At 38.8% G+C, this 16539-nt stretch overlaps 1 protein-coding gene across 8 annotated transcripts in view; it reads left to right on the top strand.

The window, feature by feature from the left end:
- The window catches only part of EPB41L3 (erythrocyte membrane protein band 4.1 like 3), a 168059-nt gene extending 154149 nt beyond the window's left edge, over positions 1 to 13910 (top strand). For 4 of the 8 annotated variants that reach the window (XM_066623666.1, XM_066623668.1, XM_066623667.1 and 1 more), the window contains 11 exons: positions 307 to 342; positions 502 to 567; positions 1238 to 1429; positions 2700 to 2774; positions 5103 to 5825; positions 6903 to 7298; positions 8859 to 8990; positions 10352 to 10450; positions 11559 to 11639; positions 11899 to 12015; positions 13798 to 13910. In XM_066623666.1, the coding sequence (XP_066479763.1) occupies positions 307 to 342; positions 502 to 567; positions 1238 to 1429; positions 2700 to 2774; positions 5103 to 5825; positions 6903 to 7298; positions 8859 to 8990; positions 10352 to 10450; positions 11559 to 11639; positions 11899 to 12009 (1911 nt within the window). In that variant the 3' untranslated portion in view covers positions 12010 to 12015; positions 13798 to 13910. Of the gene's footprint in view, positions 1 to 306; positions 343 to 501; positions 568 to 1237; positions 1430 to 2699; positions 2775 to 5102; positions 5826 to 6315; positions 6439 to 6902; positions 7299 to 8858; positions 8991 to 10351; positions 10451 to 11558; positions 11640 to 11898; positions 12016 to 13797 lie in introns of all 8 variants that reach the window. The other 4 variants (XM_066623672.1, XM_066623670.1, XM_066623669.1 and 1 more) reach the window with 4 other exon arrangements.
- Positions 13911 to 16539: the final 2629 nt, after the last annotated feature.

Genomic DNA, 16539 nt, shown 5'->3' with positions numbered 1-16539 from the left:
AGAGAGAATTTTAGCAGGTGCAGCTTGTTGTCTTACAGATGGCATCTCTCCTACACAATTATTAAAGGTCCAGGATCCCTAAAGTTGAAAGTTTGCCCACCCCTGGACTAGATGGACAAAGGATCTGACTCAGGATAAGGCAGCTTTCTCTGCTGTTATTCATTATTTGTTCTGGAGGATTTTTAACCACTGAAATCAGGGTGTTTGTAAGCATTTCTGAGATTATGTATATAAAGTACTTGAAATGTTGCTGTAAGGAGTTATTTTTCTTTGTAAGAATTTTTTTTATCTTTCCTATGCTAACAGTCAGATCAGGAAGAAGAAGGTGATCTCAAGGCACAGGTAGGTGGAAGAATGGTCTGTGTGTGTCCATGTGTATCTGTCTTTCCAAACTGTCTGCAGAAGTCTTTTCCTCACAGCATGACATTTAGCAGTTTTGCCTCAAACATTTTGTATCCTTTGAGTATTATGGGCCTTAATTTTCCCTTTCTCTTTTTTCAGAATAGTCTGATTAAGCGCATAAAGGGTGAAAATGTGTATGTCAAACATAGTAATCTTATGTTAGAGGTTGGTATTGGTATATACCAATGCATGTATTGTACATGTGTTTTGAACGTAGTGGTTAAGCTGTGGATCTGCACTACGATGCATGAGATGTGTTTTTTCACCTGTTAATACATTTAACAGCTATTTTTCCTCTAAGATTAGGATTTTCTCCTACACTGTTCATTAGGGGAGAGAGAGAGGGAGAGAGACAGTGGTATATGTATACAGATTTTTTTTAAGTCTATTAGATAGAATGTGTGTGGAACCTGACTATCCTATGAGTCTTTAATAATCATACAAATGAGGACCACTTTATGCATGGACTTTCACAGTGTGCCTATAAAATATACATGTACAATGGAAAAATTAATGTATAAATATGATAAACATATGTTTGTGAATGAATATTTTATGAAGGTAAACTTATTAGGGAATGGGGATTGGCCATAACTCCCTGACAAGTGTATACTTGGTGGCAAATACTGGTTTGTCCCAGTGTAATGCGTGAAGCGTTCCTCTGAGTTTTATGCAATTATTGTTCAAACTCCACAGTTTCACAGAGTGTTGTGTTAGTGGTGCAAAATCTAACTCCCTCAATAATTCTTTTGCTGACTGATTTACAGAGTTTGATTTTTTTTCATATCTTGTAAATGTAGATAACCAGATAAAATACTGCCTTTTCCCCCTCCAGGAACTAGATAAAAACCAAGAAGACCTGATGAAACACCAGACTAATATAAGTGAGTTGAAACGGACATTCTTGGAAACATCCGCAGATACCTCAGGGACCAATGAATGGGAAAAGAGGCTTTCTACATCCCCTGTCCGACTTGCTGCAAGACAAGAGGAAGCTCCTATGATTGAACCACTTGTGCCTGAAGAGGCAAGTGTTTATCTTTTGGCTTAGCATTTTCCTTAGCCCAGCATACATTTTATGTGTATTAGGGCACAATTCTAAGAGTGGGCCAGTCCAAGTCTCTTGTACCTACCCAGAGGATCGCAAATGTACCATAAAGCACATTTGCACCTCTCTCACAGTAAGTTGAGCTCGGCCGTCACTGAAGTCTGGGGGGTGTTGAGAGGGTGGGGAGGAGGCAATTCGGGGCAGGGGAAGGACAGGCAGTGGGCCATTCTGTGGGCAGGCGGGAGACAGGGCCAGGATCTGGCAGTTATGCTGGATCCTAGCCATGTTTTCAGGCAGCGCAAAATGGCTTCAGGCTGCTCTATTCTACTTAGATCTACACCACCTCTTTAGGTGGCACAGATCCAAGTAGACCCACTGAGGCTGCTATAGCGCAACACGGAGTAGCGAGTCTCCTTGCCCCAGGCTGCGCTGCTTTTGGCCCCAAACCCTGCTCTGGATGTGGGGCAGGCCAACAGGTCTGCCTGCTCCAGGGCATGTTAGGATTGCGCCCTTAATGAGTTACCAACTGATTTCACTTTTGATTTTAATGAAAGATGAGGTTGTCATAAATAATACAGGATTATTCTTTATTATAACATATTGGGGAAATTTGATCATTCTGCTTAACTATTAATACACATGAGATCCTGAGAGGTAAATTGCGGCTTCCTCAGTGGCTTCCCCTGCCCTCATAATACCTATTAAAGACATAAAAATGTCACTTCCGGTTTTATGAAAAAATCATTAGTAGCATTTTTTTTACCTAAATGGTCATTCTGAGGCCCACAGAGGTTGCCAGCGGACACACTCCCCTGACCTCCAGAGGGCCGATGTGTCCCCAGTATTCATGGTTTCAGGCATCTGTGGGGGTTCTGGAACAGAAACCCTGTGGATACCAGGGCACACCTGTAGTCGTTCTCTCCACCCCTATTGCCTATAATAAAATGTACTAAGTAAAACAGTAATTTTATCTACTTAAGATGTACAAGAGAAAGCATACTATAAATTATGCAAAATTTATGTGCATACACCCCAGCGCAGTGTGTCTTCTAGTGGCTGTTTGCTGGTGTTTCTTTTGCATCTTTTTGGACTACAAGCCCTTTTGGAGTAGAGGCTTTTTTTTTAAATCTGTAAACCACTTTGTGAACATTTTGTTGAAAGGGGGTACATAGAAGATGATGGTGATAATGATAAAACAGGTTTTTGGAAAAAAAAATGGACACTTCTTTCATTCCCTCTCATTCATTAGACCAAAGAAGAAAGAGAAAAATCAGAAAAACGTATATTTTTGCAGAAGGAAAGCACTACATACCTTGATTCTCAGGTAAAAATCAAAACTTACTTATTATTCCAAAACAACTATTCTGTGACACTTACTTGCTCAATTTGCTTTTGAAAAGCACTGTTATGTGGTAAGTAGGATCATGGTACAAAATAGTGGAAAAGTCAAATGAATACCTTGCAAAGATCCAGGAAAACTTGTTGAGATTTATTCCCCTTTTGACTAGATGGGGGGCAACTCTGAATCACTTGTTCTCTGGGCATGCATATGTTTGCTTATTGAATATCTCACTGAAAACACTGTGCTAAGTAATGCACTATTGTCATTAAAATGAATTCCCTGTATGGTGTCAAAACCACTTGGGTCACACACTGCAGTAAATTCACTCTGATATGGAGTCGTGTTCAGTCCTTGCTTCCTCATGCACATATGTAGAATGCTGCTTTGGAAGCCCTTCAGGGAGATAAAGCGGGGTAGAAATTTTGAAAATGTCTATCTTACACCCAGGTTTCAAAATGTATTCATTTTTGTGGGCATAACCTTTCATTGTGTAGGCACATAGAGATCTTCATAGGAATAGAATCTCATTTCACTCATTCCTCCACTCCCTACATAGATGTGTGCTCAAGTAGCACAACAGGCTGATATCAGGAACAAGAGGTCTGTGCACACCAATCATCCCTGCTCAGCCCTCCTTCTCTGCTTGCTCGTTATGCAAGTTCCAAAGATTGCACAACAAAATTGAGTGAATGTATAGAGCTGGTTAGAGAGACCCTTCCAGTGAAGAGGGCTCACTCCAGGCAGGACAGCAACATTGGGTTGTCTAGAATAGCTACTTCTGGACAATGAAGTACTTTTCCAGGACTGCCCACGGATACAAGAGAATGACAGCAGAAGCAGCATGGATCATCTCTTAAGAGAGGTGGTTCTGGACACCTGCCTCTCACAGCATCAGTGGCACTGTGAGGAAGGGGATCTTGTGTGGCTTAATTGTGATATAGTCTATGTTTTAATATATGTTTAAACCTTTTTTGATTGCCTTAGGGCATGTAACAGTGGGACGTAAATTGAAAAATAAATAAAATACTGGAGGTGCACACAGACTTATATTCCCTGGGTTGCAGTGGTGTGCTGGGTGTGCAAAGGAAGGTACAAAAAGTTCTATAGGGATCTTTCCTGTGTCTTGATGAAGAAGAATCATACCTTTGAATATACTCTTCTAAAAACACATAGAGCTACCTTCAGACTTCCTTGAGTGCTACTGAAATTAAATTTTGTACAGAGTTTTTCTGTAGCCAGTAAAAATGTAGGCAAAAATGCAAGGGTAATTAGTTGGCAGCGAGACCACATCTCATCAATCTTATTCAGCAAATTGTCTCATTTTCCTGCAAATTCATGTAATTGAATACTGAATGTGCTTCTTAACTAAAGTTCCACAGCATATCTCTATAGTAGGAAAAAAGATTGCATTAATAATTAATTGCATTAAGTAAAAAAGAGGTATTAATTCTACAATTCTTTCACCCATTCATCAGCATGTTTAATGTAAGCATGATTTCTTTTATTAGGATATACTTCTAAGTATCCTTGGGATAAAATTCTTTTACTATAATAGACAACTAGTTAATAATGAAATAGTTAATAATGCTATTTCAATAAAATAAAGGCACTTCTGATAAGACCATACTCTGTACCAGTATATACTTTCAGGGGTCAATGAGGTTTTTAAAAAATGTGTTTAGGAAAGAAAATTGCAAAGACATTGTGATGTTCCTCCTTATATGTGATAGTTTAGTGTCTATGTGTTGAAATGTTTAGTGTCTACAGCAGTGGTTCTCAAACTTTTGGGGAGATTTGCTTCGAAAGTAAGTCTTTGCCAGGGAAGGGAGCAACGCAATCGCTTTTACTTACTGTGGGCTTGGGCAAGCAGCAGAGGGTGTGGGGTTTGCGAATGCAGCCAGGTGGTTAGCCCTCACTATTTTTGAACATTATAAGCCTCGAGGAGCTGTGTGGGGTTCTCCGCACCTCCTGCTGCTTGTCCAAGCCCACAGTAAATAAAACCATCCCCCTTGTCCCCCTTAGCAAGGCAATCCTGGGAATCACGTCACATCAGTGCCTCCCCCTTTCCCCTGCCTCTTGAAGGCTTGGAGAAACTTTATACAAACTGCTGGGTCACGACCCACCAGTTTGAGAACCACTGGTCTACAGGCTTTTAAAAAACTACACAAGGACAGGATATAAAAATGTGTATGTTCTCTACATGCCTATCATAAATTTCCTATAAGGTATTATAGGTATTATATTTTGAGTTTCCTAGCACAGAGGTAAACAATTAGTTGTTCTAATTTAGCTTTTATATTTCAAATATAGGGCACTGAGGATTGGGTTATTGTAGACAAAGTCCCCACTGAGGTAGTTGATGGTGAATCGAAAACCATTGTGACGTACAAAGTAGTGACTGTGAGCAGTAAAACTGGTGACATCCCAGCCGGGCCTTTAAAACCCAGTGCCACTGACATACAGAGCTTTGAGGACTTGGAAAGTGAATTGCAGTCGAAAGATGACAATAAACAGAAAATGTACACCTTAGGAAAATCCTACGATACTGTCTCTGGGAAAATTGTAACCATGACCAGTAAAGTAAAAGAGGGAGAAAAATCTGTGCCTTCATCACTCGACGCGTTTCAAAAAATGGAAAGGGCAGTACCAGAATCTGTGAAAATCATTCCAGTAGTAGCAGAATATGAAATTCTAGAACCAGTTGCTGATGAAAAAGCCAGACGGTTATCTGATGCAAAAAGAAGGGTATCTGAATCACTGACACCCATTAAAGAGGCAGACTCCCGGCTGCAGAGTCCCGAAGAGGAAAGTTTGAAGAAGACACAAAAGATGGATCCGGATTTGCAGTTGCGCGATACACTGGGGAGCATGCAAATTGCCAGAGCTGAAAAACCTCTTGACAGTGAAAGACTAAAAGGAGAGGCATTTGGTCGGAAAGATAAAAGTGTATCTGAGCGGAAGTATACCAAAGAACCACCCTTTACCATTGCTACTGCTCACTATGTTACTGAATCATCAGCATCAAGAGTAGTGGTAACATGCAACTTTGCCACAGTTTAAAGATAAAAGCATGACTTTTTTAGGCAATTACCCTCACTACCCTGCTTTTTGGTCCTTTTGCTGCTTGGCTTTATGTTGACAACAGCCAACCCAGCTTCTTATTATTTCCTCATGGTTTCCGTCAATTAACACAGTACAAAGCAGGCATTTTTAGGCTTTTCAATGATTAAAAAGAATGTTACTGAAATGTAGAATGCTGCTATGGCTTGTTTTGAAGGGAAAAAATGCTTCACAAGACCAGTAAATCTTAGTGCTAACAACTTTGCTTTTTAGATTACTGCTTATAGTCATTACAGATTTGTGCTAATTTATTTTCCATTATTTTCCTCTCTGTACCCTGCCACTTTTCCTCCTCTCCTTTGTCTTTGTCTCTATTTTTGTCAATTAACATAATCTGTATGCTGTCTGTCCACTTCTCTTCTTGTGTGTGTATGTGTGACTCTACATTTCTCTGTCTGTTTAGACAAAACAACTCTCCGGTGAAAAAACTTTGGATGGTTCAGATATCTTCACTTTAATAGAGTCTGCAAGAAAACCAACTGAGTTCATAGGAGGGGTTACTTCTACTTCACATAGCTGGGCGCAGGTGGCCATTTGATTCCATCTTTAGATTTTAATTATTTTACTCTGATAGGTCTGGGCATTATTTTGGTGGTGGTGGGGTGTTCTACTTTACACATAAGAATGTGCCCTAACTGTGCATAACTACCTTAAGAATCTGCATGGAAGAATATTGATGCACGTGCTAGGTAGGCTTTCCTTCTTCCAGGTTTGGATCATATATTAAAACTTCATTTAAAAATCAGTTTTAGTTTTTGTTGTGCTTGCATATATTCATTGCAAAGAGGGTGATTGTTCCAACTCTCCAAAACTGAAGCAGTGATACAAGTGAACAGAATTTCTTCTGTCCGTGCATTTTCCATAAAATATAACCAAGTCATCATCAAAACCTATACAGCTCAGGAAGAAACAATTGGCCAACTTCGACATTAGTTAGTGATGTATTTGTACACCACATTGGCTTCTGACATGAACTCTTTTTCCCTGCAGAGAACAGATGCAAAGACTGATCAGGAGGTACATTCTAGTGAAAAGAAGACAAAAGAGAAGGAGCAACCCCAACAGGAGGCTGTGCAGAAGGTTGTGCGGGAAGCTGTAATGGTGGAGGAGAGACATGTGATGAATGTGCATGCGAGTGGGGATGCTGCTCAGTTGGCTGAAATGCAGTTGGATGCTGCAGCACAGGCAATATCTCTTGTGGCTTCTAGCATCAAAGGGAAAGAGGGCTCTGCTGTGACTGAGGGGGCTAAAGAGGAAAAAAGGCAGGCATCTGAAAAAGCAGTAACCAGACAGGAAGAAACTGCTACTATTTCTGATGATCAGGAGGAAGAGCGGAGTGCAACAGCCCATGCTTTGGATGCACTGGAGAGAAAACCTCTTTTTGAGGTAATTTCTAATCCGTCAATTCTGCATAAAAACAGAAATTGAAGTGGTTAAAAAAATAAATTCATGGAGCATTAAATACATGCTACATCTAGTGAGCAGTTTGTTTCTACTCCTAGGGCTGCTTTGTGTGCAGTGGTTTCATACTGTATGGCTTCCACTTAGACAAGCCGTGTTTTCACCACATGTACATTATCGCATGTGATATGATGTGTAATGTGTATTTAACTGCCTTTTATGAGGTAAAATATACATGACAACATTTGCCTAGTGTGCAGTCCGTTTCTCTACACGGAGATGCAAGTTCTGTGTAAGAAATAACAGATGTGCAGCATTCCATATTCTCTCTTTTGCATGGCAGTCTCGAAGCTTGTTGCTGATTTTAGGTTTTTGGTTTTGGCATCTGCATCATGTAGGTCACAGAAAAGAAGGCAAAATGTTAAGCTCCAGTGCCTAACCATCTTTGTGTTGCCAACAGATATTGCCAGAGCATAAGTATGCAATGCATTATTTCATGGAAAGATCAAAAACTATTGCTTTATCTTATCTAGGCAATAGGCTTTCTCCCTATAAGTATAGTAATGGGAATAATTTTTTGTACTGTGCAGGTTTCTCAGTTCCTAATTCTTTTTCTTTTCTTAAAATTGCCATGTATGTATGTATAACTAAGTCTAACCTTGACATAGTTGTGTTTTTTGTTTTTTTAATAATCTCTGACCAATTGGGAAAAGGGAAAAAAAAGATTAAGGGTAGCATCCCAGCAAGGACTTCTGCTACCAGGAGCTCACTGAACAAATGGAAGTTAGTGGAAGAAGCATTTGTGCAATGAGCTACCAATGGTAGAAGCACTAGTTGGGATGACACCAAATGCAAGTCTGGTCTACAACAAAATGAGAATTAAGCTGAAAATATTGCACAGCAGCCTTCTTTCTACAAGTAGCTCAAAATGCGATCTTAGTTTAGATATTAAGGGCCTGATCCTAAACTGTCAGCACCAGCCATCCTCTGTTGCTGAGTGTCACAAACGTGCCATAAGGCATGCCCTTAAGGCACGCCCAACACAGTGCCAGATCAACTGGTGCTGGGTCATCATCAGTCCACCCTAAACCAGCACCAGCTGGTTCACTGCATGCTGCTTGGAGCAAAGAATGAGCTCCAGGTGGTGGAAAGGTATGTCAGGAATGGGGGAGGTGTTCCAGGGAGGGAAAAGGAACCAGGGTAAGAGAGAAGTGGAGCTCCACCAAATCCAGAACTGTGTGTCAGTCTTACCAGCCCAACACAACTCTCAACTCTATACCGGCAAAATAGCTGGCGCAGACTTGAGTAGCCCCATTGCAGGGCTTGGGTGATATCCCCTTTCCTCTGTTCCTCTGGGTGCCGGGCAGCTCAGGATTGGACTGTAATATACTAAAGTGCTGGTGATGTGTATATGATTGTTTCTTTTTATAATGGAAGTATTTGTTTTCTTTGTGCAGTAACAGTGTCCATTCATTTTATCTCTTCCATTACTACAAAACCCAACAACTTTAATGTATCCTACTATTACCTTTTTCATTAAAACAGTCACCAATTGTGAAGACTGAAACAATCAGTTTTGGCAGTATGTCTTCAGGTGGGGAAAAGTTGGAAATTTCTATGAAGGAAGTGCCCGTTGTTCATACAGAAACAAAAACCATTACATATGAGTCATCCGAGGTAAGAAGTGGCACAAAATACTAAGATGAAATGTGACATAGCAAAGGGTTGGGAACAGTGAAGAACAACCAATGCTTTGGAGTAGTATACTCAATGCCAAGGAAAACTGTGTATATAACCACATTGAATCTGAAGAGCTGCCAATGTAACTTTTGCCTGGTTGCCTGCATGTTCATTCTTAAAACAAAAGCAACTACACTGCAAGCCCTACTACAGTAAAACAAAGGTAATTATAACTAGCCCACGGGGGTACTCCGGATCTGCAGATAAATAAAACTATATAGATCAGACCTGCAGATACAGGGGCCCTACTGTACTATATATAAAATCACTTTAAATAAGGGTCTTCTAATGGAAATATAAACAATGTTCATAGGGGGACCAGACAGATCTCCTGGAGCAGGGAGTTTCACAGTCTCAATGCTATCACAGAGAATGCCCTTTCCCACATACCCATCACTTGCACATGAAATACATGGGATCCCCAAGTTACAGACATGCGTTTCAGATGACTGTGTTGGGACCTTTGTGTAGGTGTAGTACAACGTCCTATGGTAGTGCTTTCATGCAGGCATGATAGTCCTGGACCAGCAAGAACTGGATGCTTCACCTTCAGTACACTTTGATGTAAACACAGACCTCCCCCTGGAACTTAACCTCATACTTTAGTATATAGGCAGAACACGTAAGACAACCACTCTAAAAAAAAGTGAGATATTTTTCAGTTTTCATAGTTTCATATCAAGTATTTCAATTCCTAAGTGAAATTTTCAAATATGTATAATAAAACCTTTTGTAGTTTGGTAGTGTATTTGTTCATGAATAAAAGATGAATAATATGTTTGTTACATCAAATACTTACAAAGTCCTTTGTTTCATGTTACATTTCTAATTTGATTCTCATTTCTAAACAATTTACCACTCTTTCTGTCTTTGAATATTTGAGCCTTTATGTCAAGAATTTTTAACATTTTTATAATTACAAATCCCCAGTGGATTGTTCAATATGCCCCTCCATACCCCTTTTGCCAGACTGTCAAAATTATCATCATCACATGTCCTGTTAGGTATCAGTATAGCTTCCAAAGATGGCAGTAGTGGAAAGTGGGAATCTTTGCTGCCTCAATCCATATTCATAATGGTAATAATTAATCTAACTACAAGTTATGAAAACATTCAGAGATTGAGTTGCATGCCCCCATCATTTGGTTCACATACATCGAAGAGTATGGATACCCCCGTTAAGAATCCCTGCTTTGTCCTATGTTAAAGTGAAATACCTGCCAACTTTATATTTGTATCACCAAGGCCATAACATATTTTTCAGAATATAGGAACCTTTTTTGGTTTGTGTTTCTTAGGTGGATCCTGGTGCTGACTCAGAGCCAGGAGTTCTGATGAGTGCACAGACCATCACATCTGAAACTACCAGCACTACAACTACGACACATATCACCAAAGTAAGTTTCTGAGAAGTCTGCTTCTCGTATTCAGATTAAATTTTACCTAATGTTTAAAAATGAGCAATATGGCAAAGGAAACATCAGCCATTGTAATTAACCAATAATCTCTATAATGTATTAATAAAACTAACAGTAAATCCTACTGCTGTAAACAAATGAGAAGTTTTTTCTTATAGCCCCATCTATTTTCCCCATCTATATACTTTAACAGCCCAATCTTATGGGTCTGGCTGACAGTGGAACACAGGTTCTGCTGCCAGCCACTGTACCAGATCATTTTTGCTGCCTCTCCATCCCCTTTCTCTTCTCAGACTTGCACTAGTGAAATAGTTAGCGTTGGTTCAAAGAGACCTATTTAGCTTGTGCGGCTTACATGGGCATAAGAGGCTTTGCTGAAGCCCCTTTGCTGAAGCCTCCTGATCTGCACCCCCACCGGCTGGATACAGCATGCATGTTTTTGGCACAATTACATCAGCAAAGGGGGAAGGTTAGAATTAGCAATCACACCCATTATCAATACTGACTTACTAGGTAGGACGTATCTTACTCGTATCACATGCGGCTCCTCGCCAACATTCTAGAAGGGGTAGGCCCTAGGGCAGTGTTTCCCAACCTGAGGATCATGACCTCCAGGGCAGAGATTCCCAACTTTCCTTTGGAATGCTACCTCCTTAAGGAGGTAGTGACCTGATTGGGGACCTGTAGTGCCATCAGAACAGCACTTCTGGGTTTCATTGCCACCACCAAACACAAGTAAGTAAAAAGGGGTGTTGTTGTTTTTTTTTAATTTATATGTGTTCAGTGGTGGCAGCAGCAAAATCCGGAAGTGCCATTCTAATAGTACTACAGGTCCCCAGCTGGGTCACTCCCCCCCTGAAGGGAATAGTGTCCCAAAAGAAAGGTGGGAATACCTGCCCTGGGTGGTCCTGGGAAGTGCAGATACTACATATACACTGGTTCCACCAAATATATTTTACAATTTCTTCCAAACATTTGAAACACTTAATGCATGACAACACTGAAATACAGAATTGTCCTTTCTTTGAATTACAAAAAAACAAACATCGTTTTACTTGAGGCTGGCATTTATTTTTTTTCCCTTTAGACAGTGAAAGGAGGCATATCAGAGACAAGAATTGAAAAGCGAATAGTCATCACAGGAGATGCAGACATCGACCATGATCAGGTATAATTATAAGCTATTAAAAAATTTCTGAGTTAGTCTGCTGTATTTTAACTGTAAAGTCTAAAGACAGTGCTAGTACAGGCATGCCTTTAAAATAAACTGGTTTAATATTTAGATCAAAGATGATATTCCTATTTTGAATCACTTTTCCTCATTTGCAAACTGTGTAATTTATCATGAATCTCTTTTCACCTTGCTACTGATCATGCATGTTCCACCTCCTTCTTGTTTTTGCCCTTCTGTGGTTTCCTTGGGCTAGGCGCTGGCTCAGGCAATTAAAGAAGCCAAAGAGCAGCACCCTGACATGTCAGTGACCAAAGTAGTGGTACATAAAGAGACAGAAATCACACCAGAAGATGGGGAGGATTGACCACAGGTAAGAGGATGAGATTTTTCCCAGGCATTTGCTGGGCTGGCATGTGACAAAGAGCATTTCTTCTTTCATAGCTCATCTGTAACCCTCTCTGTTCTCTCTGGCATTTGTGCTGCATTTTCTGAAAACACGAATTCCTAAACTTGACTTCAGTTTATGGGATAGGATGTATTTTTTTCCTTTTTGTGATAATGCCAGTTAGAGAAATAGAAACAAAAAACTCATTTGCTTTGTGTCTGCTTGCTAGTTGCTGTGCATTTTCCATGATCCATTATGTCCCTCTCTGATTTCACAACCTGAAGATTGTTTACACATATGGCTTGTGGGGGAAGTGAAGCATTTTCTTTCATTAAATTTCTTTAAGCATCTGAAAATGCTTGCAAAAATATTGGCTGCAACCTTTCCTATAATGAGCAAAGATATCACAACTTTAGGTTTTAATGAAAAGTAGTTTGGGCATGGTTGAAATTTCATTTTAATTATATCTTTTGCTCAGTTTACTGAGTAATGTGCCGATTTGGATGCATCTGTCTCCTGTTTTTACATGGCTGCTTTTGTGTCTAACGATTTCATTGTTTCTTGAAGGGAGACAATAATATAACTTCTCTTGTCCACTGCGATTCAATAAAGGCATGCTGACAAATTCAGACCACATAGGCATCTTGGTGATATTGCAGTTACTGTATGCATGTGCTAGAGTGTTTTATGCATACTAACATGCTATGCAAGAGCTCTTAATACTACAAGCATCATTTGTAGGTGGCTTTGAATGTGGTGTGCAAAAAAGATGGCTTTTCATTGTTTGAACTGACAGTCTTAATTTCAAGCAAACATTTTAAAAAAATTGTATGTTCTCATATGGAAGCTTGGCTCTCAGCTATGAATTATTAGAGCCTTATTGATAGTTTCAGACCACTAGCAATGTATGGGATAAATAGCAGATGACTTTCAGAAGCAGAACCAAGAGATCAGTTCTCGATAGTGCAGATATTTCATTCCCTTCAGCAAAACATTTGGGAATAACAGATATAAATAACTGCCTTGCTGTACAGACAGAATATCCTGCTGTAATTGCTTCCATGCTTTGCATAATAGTATTATGAAAATAAGTTGCTACCTTATACTGAATCAAACAATTGGTCCACTTGGCCCAGTACAGTATACTCTGGTGGACAGTACCTCTCCCAAGATCTCAGGCAGAATTCTTTCCTACTTGAGGTTCTTTAACTGGAGATTCTTCATCTGGGGATTAAACCTGAGGATCTTCTGTATGCACAGTATGGGCTTTACTACCAAGGTGTAGTCTTCATCCTACAATATTTAATTTCTTAAGAACCCATGTTTGATTACTCTCTAAATTTCACAATTTGAAAATCTGCTTAGTGATGTACAGCTCACACTACTGGTCTAGCTACTTCCATAATATACAGTACTGCATTTCAACAACAAAAAACTCACTAAATGGTTTATATGGCAAAATAAATGAAAAATGGTTTCCTGCTCCAAATGGTTCACAGTCTAAAAGCATTTTATACTAGTACCAGTATAACTTTATGGTATTTCACTTAGTGATATAGAAAAATCATTTATGCCTGACGAACATCATATATGCTATTGGACTCCCACTAACACCAGTGAGTTATGAATAAGCCCTGCTATGAACAATTAATTATACTGGAGCCATATAGATATACTACTTCTTGTGGTGCATAAAGTAGTCATTTTATCTACTACGGTTGTAAATCACTTTTCCCAAAGAATTTAACTACACTCTCTCTACTGCAGGAATAATGTAGCTTTCATATGAATTCAGTCATGTACGCCATTGGGGATACCTGAGCCCACATGGAATCTTGGTTCTAACCCAGCAGGCTTGCATCTCTCCAGAGAAATTTTCAGTGCAGAAGAATCTACTTTGATTGCTACTAAGGACACTGGCAGAAATATCGTCCCATTTACAGCAATCTGATTCAGCATTAGTAACCCAATATTTGCATGAAGCAATGAACAAATTACAAAAAAGCATTTAATTTTCCTAAACTAAGTTTCCATCTATACCTGCACGTTCATCAGAAATATAAAACAGTGATCTCATTCTATCCATAAAACTGTTCATGCCTTCACACAATTACTGAAAGTCTAAACAAACCACAGTTTCTTAGGTGGCAAATCTTATGTTTAGGGTATCTGAAGATTACCCTAAAATGCTAGAAGCTGTATAGATACTGTGTTCAATGTTTTATCACGTTAGATGTGCCAATAACACACTTTATTCAGTAAACAACTTGAATCATATATTTGTTTCATCTGGTTTTATTACTCTTGTCCAATAAACAATGCTGAATCTCTAACCTTATTTAAATGCTTACAGATGTACTTTGTTTACCTGAGTTGAAACCTTTAATTGGTAGTAATAATTTTAGCACTGTTCGGAGTTAAAGTTAGAAATTCTCCAGTCACTCTTCACAAGTCCTCATCCTATAAATTCCATTGTGATTATTTTAAAGGAAGTGTGTGTGTTTCGTAGCATTACAAAATATTATTCTGAAATCTTGATTTTTTTTTTAAATTGATTTTTCTTCTAAGATAAAATGTTTCTTTTCAGAATCTGGTCAGTATTTCCTATTTAGGTCAGAGTTAAGCCTTAAACTGTACAGAACACCTGCTTGGTATACATTCTTTGGTATTGGTTATCACATCCATTAAAGGGATTCTGTCTGTCGCATTACAGCATATGGTGAATGTATGTTTCTGCATAGTGAAATAAAAGTGGTAAATGCACCTAAATTTGTATTGGTCTGTGTCTAAAAAACATGTTTTCTGTATTCAAATCTTCAATACTATTTGTATGATATCAAAAGTATTTTAAAGTGGATAAAAGATGTTCTTCCAAGGGGCCACAGTATCATATTTAAATAGGTACAAATAGAAGAACAAAAAGCCTGAAGTAATATTTTGTAAACAAATTCCTTCTGTACAATTGTGTACATATGATACGTGCCCTTTAGTTTTTTTCTGTATCATATAGTTGTGCAATGTGTTTCACATAAGCTAAATGAAGAGTACGATCAGCTATTTTTAAGTATCAGCTTAGACAAAGAATACTTTTGTATTTTCCATTCTAAATCATGAGAGAATTATCTGTGGTCACAGTTAAGCACTTTAAGCTCCATTTCAACAGTAGAAAAATGTGGTTAGTTGAAATCAATGGGACTTAAATGTGCTTAACTTTGGCTGCTATTTTGATTTGGCTGCTCATTCAGTTTGCTCATGATACTTTCTTTGAAGAGAAAATGTAGAAGTGCATTTTGTAGGCTTGTCAAAAAGGTACTATATAGGAGGCTATTTTCTTGCTGTTCACGTCCAAGTGCACTCACAGCAGTTCCAACTGAATTGAGTAGCAGGAGCTTCTGTGAAGTAAAACTGACTCCTTAGAGGAAATTTAAAGGGATTAATATTTTTAGAGTGTGTAATGAGATAATCTATATAGAACCTACAGAAAAAATAAGAGTCATGGTCCAGTAGTCTTTTGTATAAAACATCAAACCCAGTTCAGATGCTCAGAGCTCTCCCTGTGATTATGTGACTTGTGAACCCATCATGATTATATGGATGCTGATAGTATGAACAGGCAATTCTGTGTAGTGGCTAAATATGTCACAATTGCCACAGTGTTAAAACAGTTCAAGAGAAGAGCAGAGTGTTCACAGAGTGTTGTGGAGTGGCTGATTCTCGACATTGGCATCTCCATGCAATGTCAGCTGGATCAGAAGTCTGCTAGTGGTCTATGTATTCCCTCAGAACTGAGGATCACTGAACAATTGAATCAGACATAATGATGGAGATAGTTCCATATGTGCAACACCCTTGTTCATTGGAATTCTTGCAGAGTTTTGAATTAGACTGATTTGTCTATCTTGTGTCTGAAAATGTTTCTCAGGACCATTTCTTGTAAAGTAACAATGCAGATATGTTCTGATAAGTAACTCACTCATATTTAAAGTTCACACAGGAATAGTTAATACACTTTGATAGCTCAAGACACTACTGAACCACAAATAGCTCTGCAACATATGCCATCTTTTGATGAGCTAGTTATATGTACAAATATATGTTTTATTCTAACTGTACTTGTCAACTGGTGCACCATCTACTCTCCTACATGATGACTGCAGGTATATTACTATGTAGTGTTTATGTTCCTACCTGACTCACAGAAGCACTTTTGCCATTTATAAAGCAGGAAGCAAGCAGCCCTCACTCAATCATCCTTAATTTCTTTCTTGTTACTTTTTACACAGCTTGTTTGTCTCAGTGCAACTACCACTTTCTGTTACTTAAATATGTATCACTTTTTGTCAAGTGTTAGATTACGTGCTTCTTGTCTTAATCAAATCTATTCCAAAATACTACAAAATATAATCACTTCATTCTTGTGACGGTCAAAAACAGCTTTTTGTTTTTACTTGTGGCAGCTACTGATGGGATAGGTGTGCCATGTTTCTCAGAAGACTAACTCCAATATAT

This window comes from Tiliqua scincoides, chromosome 4, assembly GCF_035046505.1.
Source record: "Tiliqua scincoides isolate rTilSci1 chromosome 4, rTilSci1.hap2, whole genome shotgun sequence".
Classification (NCBI taxonomy): domain Eukaryota; kingdom Metazoa; phylum Chordata; class Lepidosauria; order Squamata; family Scincidae; genus Tiliqua; species Tiliqua scincoides.
The sequence above is the reverse complement of the archived record's forward strand: the minus strand, read 5'-3'. Positions and strand labels throughout refer to the sequence as shown.